Genomic DNA, 14,694 nt, shown 5'->3' with positions numbered 1-14,694 from the left:
TGGGCCAAGGTAATGACATCAGGCTTGTTATACCATGCACAACTTTTGTATCTACTGCCTTCATGTGACTGTCCAGCTGCAAATGTCTTTATGAAAGAAGCCATGTCCATTTGGTGCAGCACGAATGGTTTGGGTGCATTCTTCTACCACCCATGCATGGGTGCACATAGGCTTTGACAGTTCTGCCAGATGATCTCTTAGCTACATCGCAGTGTGTGATGTGATACCAACTACTCCAGAGGATTATCGTCAGCCTTGAGCTCAGTGTGAGCCTGTCCTCCCAGTATCCTCTGCTATCAGGCTCTTGTTGCCTGTCTCACCCTGTTAATCTGATGGGCTGAGTGCTTCTGATGTAATAATTGTACAGATGCCACAAGACTGACTTTGAACGGCTGCTGGATGCCCAAATAGAAGGGGCTTCCACTCACCAGAAACTGTTGCCTTCTTATAAAATTCTGCCCAATGTCACCAATATTCTCAATCTCCTTGACCTGATTTCAGATGGATCAGTCTAAAAAAAATGTGTTATTTATAAATGGTAATAACAGTGCCAATACCTTTAGGGGACAGATTGCAATTATGAAGAGTTCTCTCAATTGAATTTCAGGCAGTTGTGGTGACACTGAGAAGGTTTCTTTTTAAAAGATTGATTAAGCACTTGTTGTATTGAAACTTTGTCAATCTTTCCACTGATCAGTGCCCTGATGTGGAGAATAATTGATTTGGATCATAGACAAGCAATACTAACAAGTAGGATCTACTTTTAGATAAGGAGGATATTTTAATTTATTCAGACCATAGAGTTAAAGTGATTCTTGGTAAGATTCTTGGTAAGAATGGTAAGATTCTTGGGAGTGCAGATGAGCAGAGAGATCTCAGTGTTCATGTACACAGATCCTTGAAAGTTGCCACCCAGATTGACAGGGTTGTTAAGAAGGCATACTGTGTTTTGGCCTTTATTAATAGAGGGACTGAGTTCCGGAACCAGGAGGTTATGCTGCAGCTGTACAAAGCTCTGGTACAGCCGCACTTGGAGTATTGTGTACAGTTCTGGTCACCGCATTATAAGAAGGATGTGGAAGCTTTGGAAAGGGTGCAGAGGAGATTTACTAGGATGTTGCCTGGTATGGAAGGAATGTTTTACGAGGAAAGGCTGAGGGACTTGAGGCTGTTCTCATTAGAGAGAAGAAGGTTGAGAGGTGACTTAATAGATACAAGATAATCAGAGGGTTAGATAGAGTGGACAGGGAGAGCCTTTTTCCAAGTATGGGGACGGCAAACATGAGGGGACACAACTTTAAAGTGAGGGGAGATAGGTATAAAACAGATGTCAGAGGTAGTTTCTTTACTCAGAGAGTAGTAAGGGTATGGAATGCTTTGCCTGCAATGGTAGTAGATTCACCAAGTTTAAGTGTGTTTAAGTCGTCATTGGACAGGCATATGGACGTATGTGGAATCGTGTAGGTGGACAGGGCGCTGAAGGGCCTGTACTGCACTGTAATGTTCTATGTTCTATGATTAATTGATACAAATGCCAAAGCCTCTCCTGGCACCCAATCTTCAACAAGATAGAACAATCTGCTTTCATATGAACATACAGATTAGGAATAGGCCACTCAGTGCTTTGAACTTGAACTTGCTCCACTATTTAATAAGATCAAGGCTGATATAATAATTCCACATTCTTGCCAACACTCATAGTCTTTCAACTTCTTGCTTATTAAGTACCTATCTATCTCTGCCTTAAAAAATAGTTAAAGATTCTACTTCAACCACCTTTTACAGAAGAGCGTTCCAAAAACTCATGATCCCCCATGATGATTTTTTTTCCTAATCTCTGTCTTAAATGCGTACCTGCTTATTTTTAAACGGTGACTCCTGGTTCTAGATTCTCCCACAAAACAAAGCCTTCTTTTCACATGGACCCATATCAAAACCCCAGATCCTTTATATTTAAATCAAGTTGTCCATTCCTCTTCTGAACTCCAGCAGATATAAACCTAGCCTGTCAACTTTCATGGTATGGTTAGAGACAAATAAAACTGCAGATGCTGGACTCCAAAATAGACAGGCAGGAGGTTGGAGGAATACAGCAAGCCAGGCAGCATCAGTCCTAAAGAAGGGTTACCCCCGAAATGTCGACTTCGCCACCTCCTGATGCTGCCTGGCTTGCTGTGTTCTTCCAGCCTCCTGCCTGTCTAACTTTTATATTAAGGCGTTCTGCCCATTCCAGGTATCAGACCAATTAGCCAATGAATTGCATTTGCATCCTTCCTTAAATAAGGAGAACAATACTGTACAGTGTACTCTCGATGTAGTCTGGTCAGTTTTCTGTATAATTGAAACATTACCTGCCTACATTTGCACGTGATAAATGATAAAATTTTACCCACTTTCTTAATTACTTACATACTAATATTTTGTGATTCATCCATTATTACTGCCAGATCCCTCTGTATCTCAGAGTTCTTCAGTCACTCACTATTTAGACAATATGCTTCTTTTTAATTCTTCTTGTCAAAATAGACAATTTCAGATATTCTTACACGATATTCCATTTGCCAGATGTTTGTTCACTCCTTTAATCTATCAATATCCATTTGTGGTCTTCACAGCTTATTTTCCAAGCTATCTTTGGGTCATCAGCAAATTTAGCAGCCATACTATTGGTCCCTTCATCTAAATATTTTCTATAAGGTGGACAAAGTTGAGGCCCAACATGATTCCTGTAATATACTACTTGTTACAACTTGCTGAGCAGAAAATGACCAATTTATGTCTACTTTCTGTTTGCTGTTAGCTGATCAATCTCCTATCCATCTCAAAAAGCTATCCTGAACGTGTGAGCTAATAATCTTTGACGTGGCATTTCATTAAATGTTTTCTAGAAATCCAAGGCCAATGCATCCCTTTTATTCACAGTGTAGGTTACTTCCTCAAAGAACTCCAATAAATTGGTCAAGCATGATTTCCCTTTCACAAAACCAAGTTGACTTTGCCTCACTACCTTGAACTTATCTAAGTGCCCTGCATTAACTTCTTTAATAATGGCTTCGTAACAGATATTAAGCTATTTTAGGGGAGGTAGAATGTCACTAGACAAGTAATCCAGATTAATATTCTGGGGATGTAGTTTCCTGCTCATGACAAATGGTTAAATTTGACTTCCATAAAATATCTGGATGAGCTGGCCTCATGGCACCCATGTAATCACTACTAATTGTCATTAAAACTCATTAGGTTCATTGATGTTCATAAGGAAAAGAAATCTGCTGTTCTTAGCTAGTCTGGTCTACATGTGACTCAAAACCCACAGCAATGTAGAGGACTGTGAACTCCTCTGAGCATTTAAAGATTGGTAATAAAGGCTGCCCTAGCCAGTGTAGCCCCCATCCTATGAATGAATTTTTAAAAAGCTAGTCTCTACTGTCCAGCCTTCTGCCTTCCTTTTTGTATAAAGGACTTATATCCACCATTTTCCAATCTAATTGAACCTTTCCTGAGTGGAGGAAATTTTAGAAAATTAAAGCTAACTGTCTTACTGGTCATTTTTTAATACCCTGGGATGAAATCTATAAGCACTCTAAGACTAGCCAGCATGCAGCCTGAACAATTTGTTCAGTACCACTTCCTTAATAATATTTTCTTGAGTTCTTCCCTCCCTTCTATTTTCTGAGCTTCCTTTATTTCTGGAATGTTATTTGTATCCTCTGCAGTAAAAGCTGATGTAAAACATCTGCTCAATTCATCTGCCATGTCCTTAGTTTCCATTATTAATTCCCAGACTCACTTTCTACAGGACCAACACTCATTTTGGGAATTTTTATTTAAAAAGTATCCATAGAAAATCTTACAGTCTGTTTTTATATTTCTAGCTAGTGTTCTCTCAAGCTCAATTTTTTCTCCTCTTTATTAACCTTTTAGTTATTTTTGTTAATGTGAATCTAACAAGCAGACTGAACTTGAGTAAAGAATGTTTCTGGATATGCTTGAATTACTTGTGGCTTGGCTTTGAATTACTCTCACTGAACTGGAAATAATTAAGTGTCATTGTACATGATTACATAATTCTGTAGGATTGTTTAGCTATTTTAATACGTACCTTACTGATTCATGCATCTTGCTGGGACACTTGGGAATATTTATTCCAGTCAGTAAATTTAAAGTTTTGAAGTGATGAAACCATTATTCATGTACACTGAAAACAGCATGTTCAAGAACATTAAATTGTGCAAATTGGTTTTCTTTATAATTGAACCCATTCTAGTACCACAAAAACTTTTGTATGACCTTGAGAATGTAAGAGAGGCATTCAAAAGGAGATTTGTTTTTCCCAAAAAGCTAATTGCTTTCAAACACAAGATATAGTGACTTTGGGTCAGACTTGGTCTAAAATTGTGGACATAGACTAACGACTACAGAGAAAAAGGTCACAGTATGTTATTTGGTCTCTTGGTGGCACCATGACTAATGTTAATGAATTACTGTAACTCTCGAGTAGCATAAATGATTGAAATTCAGATGGAGAAAGAACCTAGAAAAGCAATGAAGAACACTTTCACACATATTACCTCAGACAAACCTCACACACCACCTTTGATACTAATGTTGCCTCATCTGTTTAAAAGTGGTGGAAAATATCAGAGAAGTTCTAGCCTTGATTTCAATCCATTTTATTTTATTATGATTTCGAGGAGAGTATTTGCATAAAAATAAAACTCCTTTTCTCTTTTTAAAATTGTGACTGTGTGTACAATTCTCTGGATAGTATTCCTAATTCAATTCGAGCAAAGGACTCCAAGTCCTAGAAGAACTCTTAGGATCACATACCAGGTGAGAAGATTCCATCTCCACAACCTCCTGGCCAGCCAATCATTTCCCTCATTTTCTTCAGGGTGATGTATTCCAACAGGACAAACACTGGTGCGATCTCATAAGTAAACCTGAATATAAGTCACAGTATAAAATCAAATATTAACATGGAGAATACTATTTCCTAATGTATAAATAAAACAATTTAAGAACAGCAACGTTTAACATCAATGCACCAAATTACTTTACAGTGGGCATTCTGGATGAAGAGACCTAAAATGTGAAAAATCCATTTGCATGGATGGAGAGGCACACAGGGAGCAAAGCTTCTGAAATCAAAACCACCAAATCTGGTCTAGAGCCGGATCTTACGATGATGTTAAATAACCAAAATGACTTAGAATGGGTGCCTTGAATTTTTTGCAATAAATGCTGAAGATGATGAATTTGGCTGTTTTGAAAATGTTTTGATTATAGTTAAAGGTATCCCTGTAAAAAATAATACATTCAATAAAATATATTGATTTAATATGCATTCCAAATGTTATGATTGTTTTTTATATTTCAGCATAGCAATCTCCTGCATTGGTGGTTCACATTTTATATTTGGCACATAAATTGACCCCAGGTTTTGGACAGATTTTTTGATAGCTTCAAAAGCCAACTTCGGCACTGTGATCTATGGTAGCTCTTGTGTAACATTAACTTTTACCTGTCAGGAAGGCAGAGAGAAATATATTTTCCAGGAAAATATCCAAAGAATGCAAAAAAGCATTGGAAAAGGACTTAGCAACTGGAGCAGATCATTTGGTTCTTTGAGCCTGCGTCACCATTCAATACGGTAATGGTTGTGGTCTCACCTCCATTCTCCTGTTTGTATGCCGTAACCCTTGACTCCCTTGTCCATCAAAAATCTGTCTGACTCAGCCTTTAGTAAATTTAAAACAAACTTCCACCACCTTCTGGGAAAGAGAATTCCATAATCTAACAACCTCGCTTCAACATTAGCTTACAAGAGAAACCATTTATTCTGAAACCATGATTTAGAGTCACATTGGATAAAGTACCATCTAAAGGGATGTTAATTAAGGTAGAAGCCCATAGAATTAAGAGCAAATTGCTGGCATGGCTGGGGAATTGATTGAGTGGCAGGCAACAGAAAGTAGAGACAGTGGGTAGGTACTCAAATTGGCAGGATGTGACCATTGGTGTCTCACAAGGACCTGTGTTAGGGCTTCAATTATTCACATTTTTAATTAATAACTTGTACAACACAAAAAGGCGAATATCCAAATCTGCTGATGGTGTAAAGTAGATGACATCATAGACAGTATAGATTACAGCATAAAATTGCAAAGGAATATTGATAGACCAGGTGAATGGCAAAACTTTGGCAGATAGTTTTCAATGTAAGCAAAGTGTGATGTTATCCATTTTTGGACTGAGAAAGGATAGGTGATCTGAAGTTAAATACAGTGGATATCCAAAGTGATATGGGGATTTGGGAGCACAGATTTCCAAAATGTCACAAATAGTTACAGAAAATAATCAAGAAAGCTAATGGAATGCCAGTCTTTATATCTAAAGGACTGAAATACAAGGATGCAGAAACTATGCTACAATTAATTACACACTTGGAGATCACCTTGGGCAACACACCTTATGAAGAATATATTGGCCCTGGAGGGAATACAATGTAGGTTTGCAAGAATGATACCTGGACTTCAGGGGTTAAGTTATGAGGAGAGATGAGGACTGTTATTTCTAAAATTTAGAAGGTTAAAGGGTGATCTGATTGAAATATTCAAGATACTAGCTGGAAAAGACAGTGTAAATAAAGATAAACAATTTGCACTTGTTGGGAATTCTAGAACTGTGCTCCCAAACCCCCATATCTCTTTGGATATCTATGATTTAGGGCTAGACCATTCAGGAGAGTTGTTAGGAAGCACTTCTACATAGAAAGAGAGGTAGATGTTTGGAACTCTCTTCCACAAATAGCAGCGATGCTGCATCAGTTATTAATTTTGAATCTGAGATAGATATGTTTTTTGTTTAGCAAAATTATTAAGGGATATGGACCAAAGGCAGGTAAATGGAGTTAAGATACAGATCAACCATGATCTCATTAAATGTTGGAACACGCTTAAGGGGCTGAATGGCCTACTCCTCTTTTAGTCCCCCAGTTTTAGTCTCTCTAAAAGAGGATACACCCTGTGGGTATCCACTCCATACAATCGCCCAAAATGTAACATGTTTTAAAGTGCATTCCATTAAACTTAAATGGGTACCAACCTAGCCTGTTCAACCTTGCTTTATAAGTTAAGGCCTTCATCTTAGGAATGAGTAAAGTGCACCTTCTCTGAACTGCTTTGAAAACAACTTATTTCCCAAATGAGGAGACAGAACAATATACAGTTCTTCAGAAGTGGTCTGTCTGTGCTTTGAATGTAGCTGATGTGTGGTTATTCATGGTAGTTAAATTTGCATATTCATTACTGAAACCATTACAATGTGTATATCCAGAAAGCAAACTCTTCCTCAGTGTTGATCCAAATCTGTTTCCCCAGCAGCTGTTCTTAAAGTAACATGCCACAGCTCTGATCGGTTAAGTCTGTAAAAATGGGTATTATGAACACGTTTTACTTTGCACAATTGTACAAAAATAGACAATATAGACAAATGCATCCGCTATGGATCTGTCCCAGTTTCCGAAATCAGAAATTTTCAGGAGTGTGATTAGAAAGAAATGATAAGAAAAGGGGATTATAATAGCAAGCAGGCTGAGTGTGGACCAGGGGTGGTCATCAGACCTGCTATGAATCTGGGATGACGATCTGTGTGATCCCTTTTAGACACTGTACTGTGAAATCACTCTCCCTCATTTCCACAATTGTAGGGTTTCATTGTTAACAACCACAGATGAAGAATGAACATATTTTTGAAGTATCAGAGGATACCCGGATTCTGGGTTGTCCCTAAAAACAAATCAACATTTCTTTTTCATATGCAAACCTCAATGCAGTTCTTAACGATGTTAACATTGTATGTCTTTGTAAAAGCATGAAGACCACCAATAGATATTCTAAATCACAGGTTTCAGGAAACATTTGTAAGCTACCCTAGTACATTAATTTTCAAACTTATTTTTATTTCAGCTTGAAATTGGGCTAAAAGAAATATAAAAGATGACGTCACCACAGGGCTGCTCTCTTATTAGAGAACAATGACTGATGGAAGTCTAATTTGAGGGTCATCCCACCTCAGGTGAGGAGGAAGTTTAAGAAGGAGAGTCCTTCATAGTAACTTGAGCCTGTATAAAAATTGAACTCAAACTGTTAGTTTCTCTCTACAATACAAACCAGCTGTCTAGCCAACTGAGCTAACCAATCTTCAAGGGAAGCAAATATAGAATTTTGAAATAAGAATGCAAGAAAAACTCAGCACATCTGGCATCAACTGTGGAAAGAGTTAACATTTCAAGTCGCAAATGACTTTTCTTCCCTGAAGGAGGATCATATTAATTCCAAATATTAACTCTATTTCTCTCGGAACAGATGCTATCAGATCTGCTGAGTTTCTCTAGCGCTTTCTGTATTCATATCAGATTCCTTTATTTATCCTTTAACAAGTTTTTCCACTTATGCATTAACTGTCTAATTTACATAACCTTTATGTCTAATGACCTGAGAATACCATTAATAGAATCCAGTCTTTGCATACATTAGGATGTGAAAAACATGTAAAACCCACCCGTGGTTGAAACAATTACCTGTTTAATAAATCTGACAGTTCCTAATTAGTGAATATATTCACTTTCATTATATGTCTATCCACATGCAGCACATCTAGAGATCAGGAGTTCAAATGAGCCCAATAATGTCTTTTCTTTATTTTGAGGATTTCTGTAAAGGTAGTGGTGCTTTTCTTCCTGAGACAGTGTGGAATTTAGAGCACTGACATGAATACTGAAACAACTTTTTAAAAAGTGATTTTCTGTGCATGGTATTTTCCAGATAGTAAGAAAAAGTTTGTAAAGTTCAATGATGAGACAACTGCTGTGAGAGGTAGTCCATGGCCAGGCTATAATGGGGTGTTCAACCTGGCAGCTGGAATGTTTACTGGCAATGACCCGTTGCCTTCAAGGCAAGAGAAGAAATCATGTGCAACGTTAGGGATCCATATAACCATAGGCATTAGCAGTACTCCAGCATGGACAGCACATTAGACATAGTTCTGGGTAATGAAGGAGAGAAAATTGACAACTTAAAAGTAGGAGAGATTTGGGAAGCAGCAAGCAGAATCTAATTAAGTTCAATATAAGAAGAGAAAATAGCATAGTATGAAATACCAAATTGAGAATAACAAGTTGAAAAGGAACATTGACCAGATTGCTTGGAGGGAAAACCGACAAACAGAATTTTAGATCACCAATAGTGTTGAGTTAAACAGGACATAAAGAAGCTATAAAACTGGTGTAATGCAGCAAGGGAGTTCGTAGAAGTTAAAGTTTTGCAGTTGAACAGAAAGCCATGTCAGGCACTTAGCAAATGAAGTTTGAACAAATAAAATAACAGCCTCAATCTACCTACAAAAGTAGAAAGCCAAAAAAAGAATTACAACATTCAAAAATAATGCTTTTTTAAAAAAATGAAAAGACCTTTAAAAGACTTGTCCAATACCCACTCTGTACAGAACCAATGAGCCAATTATTTTTAAAAAATACAAAGAACTACGGATGCTGGAAATCAGGAACAAAAATAGAAATTGCTGGAAAAACTCAGCAGGTCTGGCAGTAGCTATGGACAGAAAGCAGACTTAATGTTTTGAGTCCAGTGACCCTTCTTCAGAACTATCAGTCCTGAGTTTGTTTGTGAGCTAGATAATAACAATGACAAGTCTTTGAATTGTTCATGAAAAAAAAAGCTGGTTAAAACTTTCGTTAAAATAAATCCCTCTTGCAAGTTTATAAAGTTGTCAATCAAACTCATTAAAAATAACACTTTACCTGTCATTATCTAAGTAAAAAATGCATAATGGAAAAATTGCTTCAAAGGATGATTAGTTTATAGAAGCTCATCAAACAAATCTAGCAATTCCCTTCACAGCTCTCTAGAAACCTACTACAGAAATGAATTCATTGATGAGTCTTGGACTTCAGCCATGCATTCAAAGGACAAAATTTGACAATTGTGTCAACAATGCAGGTTGAACAAATAGGCAAACATATGTTTTGCCAGATGGTCTCATTACTGTTGCCTAGCTGAACTTTAAGATTCATTAATCAATACAGCCCTGATGAGGTTTGAAATGTTCATGGAACAAAAAACAAACTTTCCAGTCCTATTAAGTGGTTTATGAATTCTGTACATAGTCGTAGCTTTGTCCGTGTAGATTCAGGAGATATGATGACATCATCTGGGTGGGAGCTAAAGGGCCAAAAAACCACAAATATACTGTGGTCAATATTCTAGTAGATAGCAGCAGGCTTTTCTAACCTGCCATCTTTGGCATCCACTAACTTCTATTTTTGCTGAATGTTTGCTCTGGATGGAGGCAGACCCAAATCCAACTCACTGCTAAGTCTCAAAGACCAAGAGCTCACAAGAATGCACTGTATTTGGGAATAAAACCATGATAAATGAGGTTACTCATGCTTTCAAACCAACGATGAAAACCTAACCCTATCATCCTCTATGGGAAAAGAAAATGCAAGTACTACTCTCATTAGCTATTGAGAATAGGATAACAGGACACAGATCCAAACACATAAAAGATAAATGTATGATAGATTAGGTAGTTCATCACATTAGCAATGGACCTCTGGATGGATTAAAGGAGGCAAAAAAACCCTGAAAGCATCAATCAATATAATGCTGCAAAACGTGCACAGATATTGTAGAATGGAATTGAGGGGTGGAAGGTTGCAGGAATCTTCTGGAAGATTTATTTTTTGCTTATTCATTCATGGGATGTATGTGCTGCTGCTGAGTCAACAATTAGTACCTCACCCCAGTTGCCTTTGAGATGGTGGTAGTTATCTGCCTTCTTGAACTGGTGAAGTCCATGTGCTATAGGTGGACTAGAATAAATTAGGGAAGGATTTTCACTCAGCTACTCTGAAGGAATGGTTGATATATTTCAGGATGGTGAGTGGCTTGGAGTTGAACTTGCAGGTGGTGGTGTTCCCATACATCTGCTAGATGGTACAAGTTATGAAGTCGATGTCTTAGGAACCTTACGGAATTTATGAAGTGCATCTTGTAGATTACGCACATTGCTGCTTAATAGTACTGCTTCTAGAGGGACTGAATACTTGTGAATATAGTACCAATCAAGTTGGCTGCTTTGTCCAGGCAAGTGGTGATATTTTAATTATAATTTCCAGATTTTTATAGATATGCTATAGTAGGATTTGGACCAATGCACAGAACATTACTGGGATCTCGGGACTGTGATATTACCACCAAATCCAGTAATAATACCACTATGCCATTGCTTCCCCTTCAAAAGAGTAGGACTGTGAGGTTGGGCAGACTGATTCAATGGTGAAATGGTCTTGAGAACTTGACTATTGAAATGGCTGCTTTCCATTTTCGATATTTTTACCACAGTGCTGTTGGTGGAACTGGAGTTGTCAATTGTGCCATCAAAATTATATAAAAGCAGTACATGTTTTGTAAAGAAAACATGAATAAGAATTCTTCTTAGAACAGCTCTTGGATCATCTCAAATTAATAAATGTCTTTGAAATTAATACTCATGAGCATCATCAGACAGCTGCACATACACATACAATGTAATTGTAATAGGAAAGGCTGTTAACACTCTGCTCTCTCTAATGAGTTGAGCAGAAAGGCCAGGCATTTAAACATTTACTCATGCAAAGGTGTCGATCAAAAATCATCGAACTGTAATCATCAGTATTAAAAACTCAGCTCAGGATAATGTGGGAATTGTTTTGTCAAAATATCTTACATTAAAACAATTATGTTCATAATACTTAGGTCAGCCATCATCAAAATATTTTTAGAATCCCTACAGTATGGAAGCAGGCCATTTGGCCCATCAAGTCCACACTGAGCTTCCAAAAAGCATCCCACCCAGACCCATCCCCTACCTGTTTTCCCTTTACACCTCCTGCCTTATTCCATAATGTATGAAAGCTAAGATTAACTCATTGTTATTTTGGATTATCTCTCAGTACAGACAATTCTCTCTACTCATCTTGCTAATGTCTTTATGATGCTCTTTGTGTTATATAGGAGGCAAATACAATTTGACTCTCCCCAATACTATATATCTGGTATAACTGCTCAACTTCTCTCTCTTTATGTGCTGCCCTACTCATCTCCAAATCTGTCACCATCCCCTCTTGTTTAAAAAAAAGATCCTTGTCATGATGTTTCATTATATGGACAGATAATATTAATTCCATTGGCTGATTTCATTCCTGCGACTTCTTTAGATTAGATTAGATTACTTACAGTGTGGAAACAGGCCCTTCGGCCCAACAAGTCCACACCGCCCCGCCGAAGCGTAACCCACCCATACCCCTACATCTACATCTACCCCTTACCTAACACTACGGGCAATTTAGCATGGCCAATTCACCTGACCTGCACATCTTTGGACTGTGGGAGGAAACCGGAGGAAACCCACGCAGACACGGGGAGAACGTGCAAACTCCACACAGTCAGTCGCCTGAGGCAGGAATTGAACCCGGGTCTCCGGCGCTGCGAGGCAGCAGTGCTAACCACTGTGCCACCGTGCCGCCCATAAAAAGATCAAAAGAAAACAGTTTCAAATGAGGCAGGACTGTATTTTTAAAAAGCTACAGAAGTCACCTGACCTTTAAACTGGCCATATTCTACTGGGAAGTTCAAAATGGGTACATAAACAACATTGCTATGGAACTGAGTTGAATTAAGGTGATTGAAATTTACGGGAAACGACAGACTTCTCATTTGCAGGAATGGGCTGAGACAGAGGAAACACACTAAAACCCATTAGAAAAAGTGTGCTGAAAGCTCCCCATGTTTCAGTGGCACCTTGATAGCTTTGAAACTCCTTCAAACATGGATTGTTCTCATTGTGTGCAAGTAGCCAGATGTTATAAACCTGAAATTCCCTTTATGAAAAACTATGATTATAACCTTGTTGTTTTGAAGGACAGTAACATAAAGAATAATGACACCAGCTCTCTCAACAGTTTTTTCACGTTTGAACCCTGATTGTGTGACATGTTGGAATACATCACAGAGAGAAAGAAATTAAAAATAAAATGAACTTCACACATCATAGCACCCAATCTGGAAAAGACTAATTGCAGTTTAAAAGAGACTGTTTCCCGAAGAACAACCAGTTTTAATTGGAACTCCACCAGAACTTCAAGAACGCCAAATGAATCTGAGAGCATTTTGTTTCTTTTACTGCAAGGTTTCTTTTACTTCTGGAATGTAACTTTTCTCAACATCACCTCTCTCACCCTGGAACTTATTCTGAAAGAAAAGCTGGAGAACCTTAGCGAGTACTGGATGAGGAATTTCCTCCAAAAATCGGAAAGACTTAACCCATTTTCTGTAGCAGCTGCCATACACTAAATTCTGCCATCACTGATTCAATCCTATTCCCTGACAATGATCTGAGCCTGCACTATTTGAAACCTCAGTGTCATATTTGACACTAAGCTGAGCTTTCAACCAGAGATTCATGGCCTGACCTTGCTCATCATATCTCTGTCATCTCCTCATTAAACACATTCCCCAAAGACATCTACACTTCTCTAACCGAAACTTTTTGGATATTCCTGATTGTAATTGTTGTTTGGTTCAGCTATCTACAAAGAACAAAGAACAATGAAAATTTACAGCCCTGGAACAGGCCATTCGGCCCTCCAAGCCAGAGCCGATCTAAGCCCTCCGAGCCTGTCGGTCAATTCCTAAGCATCTGTCTCCCTCTGCTCCCCACCTACTCATGCATCTGTCCAGATGCATCTTAAATGAATCTACCATGCCTGCCTCTACCACCTCTGCTGGCAACGCGTTCCAGACGCCCACCATCATTTGTGTGAAGTATTTACCATGTGTATCCCCCTTAAACTTTCCACCTCTCACCTTGAAAGAGTGACCTCTCGTTATTGAATCCTTCATCCTGGGAAAAAGCTTGTCTCTATCCACCTTGTCTATACCCTTCATGATTTTATAAACCTCAATCAGGTCCCCCCTCAATCTCCTTTTTTCTAATGAAAACAAACCTAACCTACTCAACCTCTCTTCATAGGTGGAACCTTCCATACCAGGCAACATCCTCGTAAACCTTCTCTGCACCCTCTCCAAAGTGTCCACATCCTTTTGGTAATGTGGCGGCCAGAACTGTACACAATATTCTAAATGTGGCCGAACCAATGTCTTGCACAATTTTAACATGGCTTGCCAGCTCTTATACTCAATACCCCGTCCGATGAAGGCAAGCATACTATATGCCTTCTTGACCACTCTATCCATCTGTGCAGCAACCTTCAGGGTACAATGAACCTGCACTCCCAGATCTCTCTGCCCATCAACTTTTCCCAAGGCTCTTCCATTCATTGTATAATTCACTCTAGAATTAGTCTTGCCTAAATGCATTGCCTCACATTTATCTGGATTGAAATCTATCTGCCACTTTTCTGCCCAACTCTCCAGTCTATCTATATTCTCCTGTATTCTTTGACAGTCCCTTATGCTTTCTGCTACTCCACCAATCTTCGTGTCATCTGCAAACTTGCTGATCATATCAACAGTGCCCTCTTCCAGATCATTTATGTATATCACAAACAACAGTGACCCCCGACACTGACCCCTGTGGAACATCACTGGTCACCTTTCTCCATTTCAAGAA

General features: G+C 38.4%; 1 protein-coding gene across 1 annotated transcript in view; it reads right to left on the bottom strand.

The window, feature by feature from the left end:
* The window catches only part of gad2 (glutamate decarboxylase 2), a 147,933-nt gene that overhangs the window by 45,833 nt on the left and 87,406 nt on the right, over positions 1-14,694 (bottom strand). Inside the window, exon 6 of the mRNA XM_072575985.1 lies at positions 4,831-4,943. Within this exon, the coding sequence (XP_072432086.1) occupies positions 4,831-4,943 (113 nt within the window). The remainder of the gene's footprint in view (positions 1-4,830; positions 4,944-14,694) is intronic.

Source organism: Chiloscyllium punctatum, chromosome 8 (genome assembly GCF_047496795.1).
Source record: "Chiloscyllium punctatum isolate Juve2018m chromosome 8, sChiPun1.3, whole genome shotgun sequence".
Lineage (NCBI taxonomy): Eukaryota > Metazoa > Chordata > Chondrichthyes > Orectolobiformes > Hemiscylliidae > Chiloscyllium > Chiloscyllium punctatum.
Note: the sequence above shows the minus strand (reverse complement) of the source record. Positions and strands in the feature narration are given on the sequence as shown.